The sequence below is a fragment of the Hyla sarda genome, chromosome 7 (assembly GCF_029499605.1).
Source record: "Hyla sarda isolate aHylSar1 chromosome 7, aHylSar1.hap1, whole genome shotgun sequence".
NCBI classification, from domain to species: Eukaryota; Metazoa; Chordata; class Amphibia; order Anura; family Hylidae; genus Hyla; species Hyla sarda.
Window position 1 is genome coordinate 62,316,700 of NC_079195.1, and position 14,822 is coordinate 62,331,521.

Sequence of the window (14,822 nt, forward strand, 5' to 3'; positions counted from 1 at the left end):
ACTTACAATGGTCGTCCCAGAACCACTTAATATTGTAACTTGAGGGACCACTGTAATGTGTATATATAAATATTTATTTCTGTTCAAAGCGCCTTATTACACAGAGCCATTATTGGCTGAACAGGTCAACAGGTCGCCCTGTGTAATAGGCCCACCGACCCCCCTTGTATATTAGGGATGTATGGCTGATACCATCTTATAGGCTCTGTAAGCAAGCGCCAATTTAGGACACTGGTGCTTATTTACAGGGCAGCTTGGACTGTCTCATACATTCATACATAGATCTGGGGAAACTCAAGGTGTTTGAAACTCACACCTACTATGCTCTATATTAAAACCATTCCTTCTGTTAACTGGAACATTATTAATAAAGGGGTTTCTTGGACTTTAAAACAGATGCCTACTTAGGATAAGCCAATAATATCAGATTGGAAATGGTCTGACTCCCAGCATCCTCTGTGCCTGGCACTGCATTTTGCCACACATAATTCCCATTCAAGTGATCGAGAATGAGCTACATGTACTGCAGTCCCAGGCTCAGCCGCAGCAACTTTAATCGTTTGATCAATAGCATTTCTAGAGTTCAGACCCCCGCCAATCTGATCTTGATGGCCTCTTGTGAAACTGTCTATACCTTCTAAAATTAAAGGGGTTCTCCAGTGAAATTTTTTTTATTAAAATCAACTGGTGCCAAAATGTTAAACAGATTTGTAAATTACTTCCATTTAAAAAAATGTTAATCCTTCCAGTACTTATCAGTTGCTGTATGATCCAGAGGAAGTTGTGTAGTTATTTTCTGTCTGACCACAGTGCTCTCTCTCTGCTGACACCTCTGTCCGTGTCAGGAACTGTCCAGATTAGGACCAATCCCCATAGCAAACCTCTCCTGCTCTGGACAGATCCTGACACTGACAGAGGTGTCACCAGAGAGAGAGCACTGTGGTCTACACAACTTCCTCTGGAGCATACAACAGCTGATACTGGAAGGATTAAGATTTTTTTAGTAGAAGTAATTTACAAATCTGTTTAACTTTCTGCCACCAGTTAGTTTGATTTTTTTTTTTTCCCCCTCCGGGATACCCCTTTAATATTAGATCAATGAGAGTCAGACTCTTAGTAATCCTGCCGAGGAAAAATTTTGAAGGGGCCACAGCCTCTTTAGTTTTTACTGCTGCTCTTATCTGCTTTGTCAGATTTTTTGTAGTGGCAGCACACGGTACTGCACTGCCATTGCTGAAAGTATGAGGATTCAGTTAAGAGCGATGGTAAATATTGAAGAGGCCGTGGCACTTGTATAGTTGATCGGTGTGGGTGCTGGGAGCCAGACCCAGTCCCTAAAGATTGAGCATCAGTTTACTAATCTTTATAACTTTCTGGCACCAGTTAATTTGAAAACATTTTCCCCCTCCGGAGTACCCCTTTTATATTAGAACAATGGGAGTCCGGCCCTTAGCAAGCCCTCTTAAACCGAATCATCATTACTATGAAGGCATGCTTGCTTCCCTTCACTCTGGTGCTTGCTTCCTGTAATCCTAAGGCTAAAGTATCATTTAATTTATTTTATTTTTATTTTTTAAGAATTTACTTTTTGATATTTATATTATTTATAATATTTTTTGTCTGGGTTGTGTTCTGTGGAAAAATATATTGATCTGTAGATTGCGCATAAAGCATGCAAAATGATTTTATGTCTTGTAAGAAATAAATCTTCTCTGCACACAGAGTATTATATCCCTTTGTGAAGAAAAGATTAATTGTTCCTCCTCATCCGTTTGCCGAAGCCTTTCCTCCATCGGCAGAAGAGTACTCTCAATAGAATCAGTCACTGCTTTCCAAGGTAAATCTTCCCTACTGTTGTATGTTAATCAATACTTCCTGAAATAAAATCTATGTAATGATGTAAAGAACCAAGTCTTGTACAGAAATCAATGATCTTCTTGTCCAGGCCAATACTACAGTCGAAATTAAAACAATATATTTTATGTGTTTTGGTGTAGATGGCTGGGAAAGTCTCTGGAAGGGCATGAACGTAAAGGAAAATTGTATCAAAGTTGCCCCAGTCGAGAAAGTTCCTAACCGTATCTCAACCATACCAGAAAACTGTTCTGTTAGTCTTACCGGCTTCTGCCACAGCTCGGACTCTGTGCAAGAAGAAGAGCACCAGAACCGATGGCAGGAAACAGACTTCAAACTGGAGAGGCCTTGTTCTTCTCCGATCTCATTTGGTCATCATCTCAAGAAAAATAAACGGGAGAGGAGCAAGTCGTCTTCTCCGGAAAAGTTTGAGGGCTTTGAAAGGGTAAAAGTCGAAGATGAAATGGCAAAACTCTCTTTAAAAAGACATAGAAGAAATAAGCACTCCACTTTGGTTAATAATGTTGAAAAACGGTCTCTTTCGCAGTCTCCACCAGGTGTTGGAATGGTAACCTTAAAAAGTTGGCCATCTATACCGAGCTGTCTATCCCCAAATGAATGCAACGAAGACCAAGATTCAGGAATTGGACTTATAACCCAGTCAACTCTCCTTGTGCCAAACCACACAGACTGTTTATCCCCTCTTGGACAGTCTAAGTGCCATTCTCAAGTGTCCTATGAAAATCTAGTTACGGCTCTTGAACAAGAAAACCAGCATTTTCTCGGAACAGAGAGAAACGCAATTTCCAAAAAATTTACACCGTCTGAAGATCCTGTTCTGGAGGCAATCCGGTTAAATATAAAACAACACAGTAAAGCGCATGAGACATTTGCATCCATGTCAGTTTATCAAGAGGATGTTTTATCTATGTCAAGACACGTGAACAGCCCTGATCTAGATCCTGACTTCAGTGACAGACATGAGTCAAGTGCTGTAAATGAGGATCAGCGGGTAAAAAAAAAAGTTTTTGCTGAGCAGATAAAAATTTGGCAGGAAAATGTGAAGCCTAGATGAAATCTTTGCTAAGTGTGTCTCATGCTAAAATTTTCTTGTAACCTTAAAAAGGTTGTCCAGGATTAGAAAAACATTCGATCTTGTTTCCAAAAACAGTGCCACACCCATCTACAGGTTGTATTTGGTACTGCGTCTCAGCCACATATACTTCAATAGCGTTGAGCTGCAGTACAACACTTAACCTGTGGACAAGTGTGGCACTGTTTTTTGAAGAATGAAATAATGCTTTTCTAACTGCCTTAGAGTGCATTTGACAGTCTTTAATTGGGTCTAAAGTTTATGCTTGTAAAGGGTCTATTCACACTTACAGTATACTATTCATATTTGATGCCCAGGATTTGAAGTTGTGTTCAGTCATTTAGTTTACATTAAACTCTGCAGAATAAAATATGCATTAAATATGCACAGGATACTGTGGGTGTGTATGCACACTTAGGGTAGGATCACACGAGACATATTTTTCGCCTATTTGCTGCTGCGGATTTTCCTACCCATTGAAGTCAGTGGGTAGCAAAATACGCAGCTGATTTTGCTACCCATTGACTTCAATGGGTAGGAAAATATGCAACGGCAAATAGTGCTGGGCGGTATGACCAAAAATGTGTATTGCGGTATTTTTGTAAGTTATGGCGGTTCCACAGTATTTAACAGTATCCCCTCCCCCCCAATCATATGTGACCAGTGAGTGCTCCTTCTCCCCCTCCCCCAATGAATTATCAGCCGCTGCGCTGTACTGTACTCTGTATTCCTGTGCCCGGGCTGCAAATATAAAAAAAAAAAAAAATAAGTATTACATAGATGTAAGATATCGGAAGTGGAGCGTGCACTCCCTGGCGGTGTAATTCAATTCAATGTAATACTCAGTGGTGTAAGTGCACACCTGATGGGTTGGTGGAGGTTAATGCAGTGCCCCTCAGACAAATCACGCTGACACCTGCGGGGTGCATACACCAGAGTGAGGCATCATAGAATTCACAACAACAAAAGAGAAGTGTGCACTCACCGCAGGGAACGTCAGGTTGTACCGGAGTCCGGGTCACGAGCAGCAGGTTACTGGAGACTCATCACGGGGAGCGCTCAGAGGCGATGCTGACCTTTCGCACGATAGAGTGTGCTTCTTCTGGCCCCTCCCATAGATATTAATGGAGGAGGCGTGGTGCGATGTCACGTCTCCAGTCCCGGAAACACAGAGGTTTCCAAGACTGGAGCAGCAGCCTGGCAAAGATTGTGATTTCTGCATGGATATCGCGGGGGGGTCCCAGCGGCGGACCACCTGCGATCAGACATCTTATCTCCTATTCTTTGGGTAGAGGATAAGATGTCTATGGACCAAATACCCCTTTAACAGTAATTCTCCATGTTGCATCGAGCAAAATAGAACACATTAAAGTTTCTGTAACTAAATGCTTCAGTAATATACTTGTCACGCTGCCCCCTGTTCTCTAGATTTTGCCTCAGAACATCCACCTAATGGGTTGAGTTGCCCATAACAACCAATCAGATCGCTTCTTTCATTTTTTAGAGGCAATTTCAAATTGAAAGACTCTGATTGGTTGCTATGGGCAACTCAGCAACTTTTCCTTTGGACATGTTTTGATAAATCTCCCCCAATGTGTCCAGTGCTGATTCTGCAGCACTTATTCCTATTGGCTGGTGTGTACAATAATGGGAATCACTCTACCACTATGTACATGAGGATCTGGGGAATGGGACTGAACTACTGAGCATCTGTGAATGTTCAGCGGGGACTAAAAGAATGGCAGGGGCACCATAACAATTATGTGATAGTAATATATGATGTGATAGCACATATCCGTTTAGACACGGGGAGTATTTTTTTTATCTAACAGTAAATGAATATTTACTCATGGAACAATCTTTCTAAGAACCCTTGTTATGATGTTTGTTCTGCTAAATGTGGTACAAGATGAACAGTAAGGGCAGATGTATATAAGAAGATCCAGCGATATCGCCCTGAACTTTATTATTATTATTTTTTTTTTTTGTGGACAATAGCAAGGCCTGTACATTATCGGCATAAATAAGAGTCTGTAACAGATGGCATTACACAGCAGGAACAATTTACAGCATACACTACTGTCCCTAGTACTGTGTGGAGCATTGTTTAAGCTACAGTCATGGCCGTAAATGTTGGCATTTTTCTAGAAAATGAAGTATTTCTCACAGAAAAGGATTGCAGTAACACATGTTTTGCTATACACATGTTTATTCCCTTTGTGTGTATTGGAACTAAACCAAAAAAGGGAGGAAAAAAAGAAAATGTCACACCAAACTCCAAAAATTATTGGCACCCTTTCAGAATTGTGGAAAAATAACATTGTTTCAAGCATTTGATGCTCCTTTAAACTCCCCTGGGTCAACTAAAAGATGTGGGCAATATAAAATCACAATTGAAAGCAGCTAAAAAGAAGAGAACTGTCTGAGGACTTGAGAACCAAAATTTTGGAAAAATATCAACAATCTCAAGGTTACAAGTCCATCTCCAGAGATCTAGATTTGCCTTTGTCCACAGTGCGTAACATTATCAAGAAGTTTGCAACCCATGGCACTGTAGCTAATCTCCCTGGGCGTGGACAGAAAAAAAAAATTGATGAAAGGTGTCAATGCAGGATAGTCCGGATGATAAATAAGCAGCCCCAAACAAGTTCCAAAGATATTCAAGCTGTCCTGCAGGCTCAGGGAGCATCAGTGTCAGCGCGAACTATCCATCGACATTTAAATGAAATGAAACGATTTGGCAGGAGACCCAGGAGGACCCCACTGCTGACACAGAGACTTAGAAAAGCAAGACAAAATTTTGCCAAAATCCTTCTCGAAAAACGTCTTGTGGACAGATGAAACCAAGATAGAGCTTTTTGGTAAAGCAAATCATTCTACTGTTTACCGAAAACGGAATGAGACATACAAAGAAAAGAACACCGTACCTACAGTGAAATATGGTGGAGGTTCAATGATGTTTTGGGGGTTGTTTTGCTGCCTCTGGCACTGGGGGCCTTTAATGTGTGCAAGGCATCATGAAATCTGAGGATTACCAACAGATTTTGGGTCGCACTGTACAGCCAAGTGTCAGAAAGCTGGGTTTGCGTCTGAGATCTTGGGTCTTCCAGCTGGACAAGGACCCCAAACATACATCAAAAAGCACCCAGAAATGTATAGCAACAAAGCGCTGGAGAGTTCTGAGGTGGCAGCCGGATGAGAGGTGTAAGAAGCTTATTGATGGTTATAGGAAGCGACTGAAATAGCTGATAACTTATACGGGAATATCAGTATAAGTTATCGGCTATCGGCCTGAAAGGTCACAGATTATCGGTATAGGCCCTAAAAAATCTATATCGGTCGATCCCTAGTTGCAATACACACAAAGGGAATAATGTGTACAACAAAACTTGTGTTACTGATATCCTTTTCTATGAGAAATACTTCATTTTCTAGAAAAATTTCAGGGGTGCCAACATTTACGGCCATGACTGATTTTCAGCATTTGGGCTCTTGATACACAAGCCATTTTGTTAGTGAAATTTTCCCTATATATTATTGCTCATCTCCTTTTGTATGACTGATTTTAGGGTAGATTCACTAGCGGGGTAGAATGTTTGCAAAAGTTTCTTTTACTGTCCCATTCATCTTTTGGATAGGGGCAAAGTTCCCCTTTTAAAGAGGGTCACCTGTTGACAACGGCCCTGTTTTGGATTCCTTACGTGTGCACCGCTGGTGCTAATGTGGTGGCGTGTGCAGATCTGGCACAAGAGGCAGGGAGCAAGTTGTCTACCTCTAGCTATTGTGATGCATGCGCGGTGAGTCAGACAGGCTCACTGATGACTTATGCCAGTGTTTCCCAACCAGGGTGCCTCCAGCTGTTGCAAAAGTTGTAGTTTTGCAACAGCTGGAGGCACCCTGGTTGGGAAACACTGATTTATGCACTGGCAACACACAGGCCGTAGTCGGTAGGCAAGCACTTTTTGTCAATAAAAGGCAGAGCTGGCATTACTTAACATGAGAAAAGTGTTTGGGCCCAGGGCTCCACCACTCTTACAAAAAAAAAAAAAAAAATTTTATTATTTCATCCAATGGTGTCAGAGAAGTGCGGCCCTGGGCCACAATGCCATTGTCCTGTTACGTCATGCCAGCTCTGCCTCTTACCTGAGAGGTAGAACAGAAGCACATAGCAATCAGTCAGATTGATTCTTTTATTTTTAAAAGTTCTTTTTTCTTCTGATTGGTTGCTAAAGGCAGGATTTGGTAAATCTCCCCAAGTCCCTTCAGAAAAGAAAACAAAAAGGGGAATATATATTTTTTTTCTTTACATTTGTTTGTGGGCATTGGCAGAAGATCAAAGTCCAAATAAAGTTTGCTGCGGTCCCATAATTTTGGGCATTGGTGGGCAGCAAAGCCACTTGTAAGAAAATGGCTAAAAAGTAGTGCATGTGGACACAGGCATTAAAATTCATGCTTGTGGCTAAAAGTCTTACCATAGATGGGCAAAATGTATTTAAAATAAAAGCCCAGGATGCGTAGGGTTCATACATGCCAGTTATAAATATAGGTCTGTTTCTATATGCACTGAAGAGACCAAAAATCTGAGAAATCACAGTCTACATCCTGAACAGGCACAGGCATCATCAGATGTTTAGCGGGTTGTAGTCTTGAGTAGAAATAAAAAGCCCACCCTCCCTAAATGTGAGGGGCACATATTATCCTTGATGGATAAGTAGGGTAATGACCTGAAAAATGTTTCCTATATTTTTCCTCCTCCCCACTTGAGTTACAGGAAGCTGCACAGAGCATGAGATGGTGGTAACAGACTGTGACTGGTATAAGGAGAGATAACATAAAGAAAAGTTCCTGTGACTCCCTCCCCCCCTGGGGTAACTGGAGGCTGTACAGGGGCAGAGATGACCATAACAGACTGGGATCTTTCCCACTTGCATCCTTCCTTTTCCACCTCTTGGTTTACTTCAGATTCTCCTGACTTCAGATGTATACTTCACTCATAATATTAAAACTGGTATCTTCTCAAAGCTAAGAGTCATCTGGGCTTTAAAGGGGTTATCCACCATAAGGTGATTTTAGAACATACCTGGCAGGCAGTAATGGACATGCTTAGGAAGGATCTGCGCTTGTCTTGGGGCTAAATGGCTATGTTGTGAGATTACCATAACACTGTGGCTAGCTTTTTGTGAACTGGTATTTCCTGTTTGAGTTTTCTTTTTTTGCCTACAAATCCCATAATTCCATTTTCCTCCCTCCCACACATCAACCACCTCACCCATTGAAACATAAATGAGCTGCGTCCATTCAAAAGACCTGTGATTTTCAATCAGGGTGCCTACAGCTGTTGCATTAGTTGCAGATTGATCTCTCTCCCACCAAGCGATTGCTCCACCCATTGAAGCAGACAGGCTCCATGTCATCAGCTGACTAGTGAGTCAGGCAACAGTCATTTTGTATGCTGTTTAAAAATAAATATTGGGGTGAAAATCACATAAGAATTGTGAGAAAACCATCACACACAGGTACAGACACTATATTATGAACTACACTAACTTTACAGCTCCATTAGCATAGTCAAATAAAAAAAATCCTGGAATATCTCTTTAATATGATACCAGACTGTAAACTCCTTTTTATGTGTTGTGTAAGTGTCCTGGAGGCAGGGCCAAGCTGTTTAAGTGCCACAGCGTTGCTTGCCCTCTCCTTGCTGTCCTGCATGACTGAGCCATACACAGTGTTTCCTTGCATTGGTTATTCAGTGGCCATAACTCTTAATAACATTTTTGCTTTCTATAGTGGGTTTCATTGAAAGAAGTTTTGCTAAACTACGGAAAGCCCTTACAAGAAGACGAGCTGTGGGCGCTGTGCTATGAGAGTTTATGTACGCTACAGACGTATGTGGATTATCCAGGTAATTTTTAAAAATGTATCATAAAATCCAACATTTGTCTGGTAATCTGACTCATTTCCACCATAGAGGCATTATTAGCATTATTTTTCACAAGAACTGAGCTGTGACCCTCATCAATGGTCAGATCGATGGTGCTGTGGCATTTTGGTTCTGTATCCTGTTATCTTCCCTTGACCCCATTTAGAGGAGATCCTTCATAGACTTAAAGGGGCGACCACGGGAACGGAAGTCCATGACGTCATGACTCCGCCCCCGTGTGACGCCACGCCCCGTCCCCTCAATGCAAGTCTATGGGAGGGGGCGTGACGGCCGTCACGCCCCCTCCCATAGACTTGCATTGAGGGGACGGGGCATGACGTCACACGGGGGCGGAGTCATGACGTCACTGACTTCCGTTCCCGTGGTCGTGACCCGGACAAGAAACAGGTGGGTGCCGCATGCTATATTGCGAGGGTCCCCAGCTGCGGGACCCCCGCGATCAGACATCTTATCCCCTATCCTTTGGATAGGGGATAAGATGTCTAGGGGTGGAGTACCCCTTTAAATTACAGTCTATCGAGGGTATTCATGAAAAGTGGAGGGGGAGAACGTGTTTTTACCCCATTAATTCACATGGGGGAAACTGTGTAACTGCACCAAATGTATTACCTGGTGCAGGGCATGTGATATATCTGGTGCTGATCACATTTCATACTTCACTACTCCATTTTGTATGGCGATTACTATGGGACTTTTTGTGCGGCTTTTTAACCCGTGCGACAAATGTGCAACTTTTTACTAATGCTGCCCACAGTCAGGTTGTTAGTCAACTGAGGACTGGATTTAGATTAATGCCTCAGTTAGCACAGTTGTACCAAATAATGCGACAAACTGAAAAGTTTCAAATCATAAATTCCTGACCACTGCTTGATTTCAACTGAAATCACCAATTCCAGCGTCACTTTGAAAAAAAATGTTTTATTTGATTTATCGCAAAACTTTGTCTCTAAAAACTGTACCAAAAAATAGAGACCAACTACAAAATAATGGATTAAAAGGTTGTTTATAGGGCACAACGCAGTCCACCACGGAAGCAGACCGATCCATACATTGTGCAGTGGCAGTGCTGGGTTTCTGTACGTCCACTTTTATTTATTTAGTGGTAGTCTGTTAAAAAACAACTTATCCCCCCCCGGAGATAAATGTCTGATCTTGGGGGGGGGGGGGGGGGGGGGGGGTGGAAGTTTGACCGCTGGGATTCTCCTAATTCTCATAATCTCCTGATCGAGACACGTCTCTGAGAGTAATGTGTGCTGCAGACGGCACAAGCTCTATTCTTTCCTAAGGGGGCGCTGTACTTGGGTCTCTCTGGCAGGAGATCTCGGGGTTCCCATTGGTCGAATCAGACACTTATTCCCTCTCCAGATTTTAATTGAGAAGGACTATGACCACCACTAAAATAAAACATGCAGATCAGTACACCCTCATTCTTGAGTCTGAGGGCTGCAGCTGCTGCTCCCTTTGATACTTATGACAATTTTGGGAACACCTCTTTATAAAAGCCTGAATAGGCAAGAGACCCATTGGGATTGTGTGTGTAATGGACCTGCCATCCTTGTAATGTGTGAGCCCTGGATAGTATATACAGGATGTTGTCATCCCTTAGCTCCCCCGAGGAAGATGACCCGGGCAGAGAACAAACTCCTCATTACTCGTGTCCTGCAGTAAAGTGCTGACAGAGGCGGTTTGTGCCCCGTACACAATAGACTCTTCTTGCTGGCAGATGATAAAGTAATTTTGATGTAATTACATACATCAGAACACGAGTCTGGTCCCCAAGCTCTGTGGAAGCCATTGTGTCCAATTTGGCAGAACCACTATACAGCATTGTCTTGTCACTGGCCTCTGGATCACGGAGGAAAAACGTCTAGTGAATGCAGCTGCTGGAATTGAATGTATGTTTTTATTTTTTTTCAATTGGAAAAATAAAAAAAAGTTTGATATATTACTCACAATAAATTTTTCTTTTAGAGCGGTTTTCTGAAATTGGAAAAACTCAAAAAAAAAATGAGGCTGCCGGTTAGTTTTCTCGACCTTCTGATAAACAAATCCCACTAGTTATACAGTGATGTAATAGCAGGGGAAAAATCATAACATAACTAGTTAGTATTGCAGCCCAAATTTCACTTATCGGCTATATACAGGATAGATAGGGGATAAGCAGCTGATCACAAGGGGTCTGACCGCTGGGATCGTCTACCACTAACGGCACGCGCTACTTTAATTTTTATGGGAGCTCCATAGAAATCAATTGAGCACTTGCCACCTACTGCAAGCGCTCCTCAGTCAGAGGCGGGGCCCTTCCGGAGATCGTGGTTGGCACAGTGATTGGACCCCCGCGTTCAGCTACCTATCCCCTATCCTGCAATAACACACACAACCTGGAAGCAAGAGTGGTGCTGTGTCTGGATGAAAGCAGCTATGTTTTTTAAACCCTGGGTTACCCCTTCTAAATGGCAGATTAGCTCAGTTCCATTACAGTGGAGTTACAGGTGCCCATACATATAAGGCTAGTTTCACATGGAGTATTTTGTTCAGTATTTGTAGCCAAAACCAGGAATTGTCAGTTCTACTCTTGGTTTTGACTACAAATAACAAACAAAATATTGTGTGAACATGGCCTTAAAGCAAAGTCAGGCAACCCCCCACCAATTTACATGGGACTGACTGACTACATTTTGATTATCAAGGTGGGCCCACTCTCCTGACAGATGAGGTCATGTTGAGCTTAAAGGGGTATTCCAGGAAAAAACTTTTTTTTTATATATATCAACTGGCTCCAGAAAGTTAAACAGATTTGTAAATTCTATTAAAAAATCTTAATCCTTTCAGTATTTATGAGCTTCTGAAATTAAGGTTGTTCTTTTCTGTCTAAGTCCTCTCTGATGACACCTGTCTCGGGAAAGCCCAGTTTAGAAGCAAATCCCCATCACAAACCTCTTCTAAACTGCGTTTCCCAAGACAGGTGTCATCAGAGAGGATTTAGACAGAAAAGAACAACCTTAACTTCAGAAGCTCATAAGTACTGAAAGGATTAAGATTTTTTAATAGAAGTAATTTACAAATCTGTTTAACTTTCTGGAGCCAGTTGATATATATAAAAAAAAGTTTTTTTTTCCCTGGAATACCCCTTTAAAGAGTACCTGTCATCAAACCATGTTTTCTAAACTAACTCAGATTATATTCCCTAACTACTCTCCTGCCCTTTTTTTCCCCCTAGCTTTAAAAGGCTGTGTATCATACCTTTCCCCTTGCGCACTCTGTGTAAGCTCCCCGCGGGAGAAAGTGGGCGTTCCCCAGAAGGAGCAATGTCACTGAAGCCTGCAAGAGCTGTGCCTCGCCATTCCCCGCACACACTTCCTGAGCTTGGTCTCCTGCCAGAACAGGAGGAGACCAAGCTAACTGTTTGACTTGTGGCAGGGAACAGAACAGAGCCACCTAGTGGCCATTTTTTCAATCACATCAAACACATATAAAGGTTGAGAATTTTAACAGCAAGTAAATAGCAAAGTGTCTTTATAATTACATAAGGAATAATATATTAAAAGTTTAGTTTGGTGACAGGTACTCTTTAACGCCCGGTGCCTGTCACCACTGAGAATATATGCATGGCTGGAACTAAGCATGTGTGTATAGAATGGGAGGATGTCAATGAGCCATTATGTTGACAGAGATTAAAAGGGTTGTCTCACTATTACAAGTTATCTCCTATCCTTAGGATAGGGAATAATTGTTTGTTTGTGGGGGTAGGGGGGGGGGGTGCTACTACTGGGACTTTCTCAAGAATGGGAACCCAAGTATCCCATCGCAATAGAGCGTTTAGCTATCTCTGTGTCTCCCATAGGAAATGAATGGAGCAACGATTCCCATTCTGATAAGCCACTTGTGTCTCCATTTCCAAGACTGTAGAGGGTCCCAGCAGTCAGACCCCCAGGATCTAAAACTTATGCCCTATTCTTTGGATAGCAGATAAGTTTCTCCCCATGATACTTCTGCTTTAAACAGAATGTAAAACTACTGAGCACTTTGCCGCAGAAATCATATTTTTCAGCTGTGGATTTCAGCAGGAATATAAAAATGTGATGTTAACCCATCATGTGTCTGCAGTCATGCCACCTGTAACTACTCCTATTCATTTAGGAGTCTCATAGATTTTTTTTTTAAGAGAGTAGACGATACAGTAATAATCCACAAAACCAAATAGGTGCCAAGAGCAGTCAAGTGGAAAGAGCAGGATTAGTAGAGTACTGCAGTGAGGAATCCGGTGAAAAGGTGACATTAGGTCAACAATTTCTGGAGTCTGTGTCCTCCGACAATGAATTATGCAAACCATTGTGTATGCATACTGTATATACTCCATTATAAGCCGAGTTTTTCATCACGATTTTTCGTGCTGAAAACGCTCCCCTTGGCTTATACTCTAGTGAACTCTCCGCCTGTCAATCCCTTCTCAGTGGTCTTCAGCCTGCGGACCTCCAGATGTTGCAAAACTACAACTCCCAGCATGCCCGGACAGCCAACGGCTGTCCGGGCATGCTGGGAGTTGTAGTTTTGAAACCTCTGGAGGTCCGCAGGTTGAAGACCACTGCGGCCTTCGTCATCATCCAGACACCCCCTTTAGTTTTCTACTCTCCTCCCCTCAGTGGGAAGGAAGGGTGAGCTGGTCCGGGCCAGCTATGCTGCAGGGACTGTCCGGTGGGGAGGGTTAGTCGTTCCGGGCTGTCAATTTTCACCCGGGGGGCCCTCTTCTCCGCGCTCTGGGACTGCACTGGACTAGTGATATTGCCTTGACGACGACGCGCATGAACGTCCATGTGCGTCGTCGTCAAGGCAACGTCACTAGTCCGGGCCCGGAGCGGAGAAGAGGGGCCCCCGGGTGAAAATGGACAGCCCGGAACGACTAACCCTCCCCCCCCCCCCCCCCCGGACGGTCCCTGCAGCTTAGATGGCCCGGATCATCTCACCCTTCCTTCCCACCGAGGGGAGGCGAGTAGAAAACTAAAGGGGGTGTCTGGATGATCGCGAAGGCCGCAGTGGTCTTCAACCTGCGGACCTCCAAAGGTTTCAAAACTACAATTCCCAGCATGCCCGGACAGCCGATGGCTGTCCGGGCATGCTGGGAGTTGTAGTTTTGCAACATCTGGAGGTCCGCAGGTTGAAGACCACTGATAAAGGGATTGACAGGTGGTGATAATGGGGGGGGGGGGTGATGTATTTCCCACCCTAGGCTTATAGTCGAGTCAATAACTTTTCCTGGGTTTTTGGGGTGAAATTAGGGGCCTCGGCTTATACTCAAGTATATACGGTAATTGTTATCCTTGTTGGTGAAATCTATTTCATCACCGTTATCTGAGGGTTAAACAGAGACTTTATGTTATATAGGAAAGTTGACCATGTGTGTATTTCTGTTTTGCAGCCATTTTATGTCTTGACTCTGTGTTCCTTGACCATTGTGGAGAAGTCCTCTTTGTTACTCACCAGAATGAAGGTAAAGTGACTCATGAAAGTGAGAGATCATCTCGTGTTGTTCTGCTGCACATGAAAGTAGATGTAAATAACCCTATTATACGGTGGACTGAGGGAGTCTTGTCTGGTCGTGTTTCTGTTTTCCTCTTTTGTAGCCACATTTATAAGTGTTTAACGTGTGACAAGTGTAAATTAAAGCAAGTATTCCTTGAGGGATTAGATACAGTCACACTCCGCTGTGCCTTACGTGAGCGTACTAAACTGTCATGAATAGGCCAAGACCAAAGCATGCGGCTGATCACTTCTCTCCACAATTCTCTCCTCGCCACCGGAGAAAGATTGTAATAGAAAGTCTATGGAGCCCACCTCCTGCCGCACAGAATGAGACGAGAGACGTGTTCAGCAAAACACGTCTCCCTGATCGTTCTGCCAGTCAGGGACCCTGTACACCCAGACCCCAACAGA

General features: G+C 43.0%; 1 protein-coding gene across 3 annotated transcripts in view; it reads left to right on the forward strand.

The window, feature by feature from the left end:
• Positions 1-14,822, forward strand: part of KNDC1 (kinase non-catalytic C-lobe domain containing 1) — a 141,568-nt gene that overhangs the window by 41,998 nt on the left and 84,748 nt on the right. For all 3 annotated transcript variants that reach the window (XM_056529503.1, XM_056529504.1, XM_056529505.1), the window contains exons 5-8: positions 1,723-1,837; positions 1,998-2,866; positions 8,738-8,852; positions 14,308-14,379. In XM_056529503.1, the coding sequence (XP_056385478.1) occupies positions 1,723-1,837; positions 1,998-2,866; positions 8,738-8,852; positions 14,308-14,379 (1,171 nt within the window). The remainder of the gene's footprint in view (positions 1-1,722; positions 1,838-1,997; positions 2,867-8,737; positions 8,853-14,307; positions 14,380-14,822) is intronic.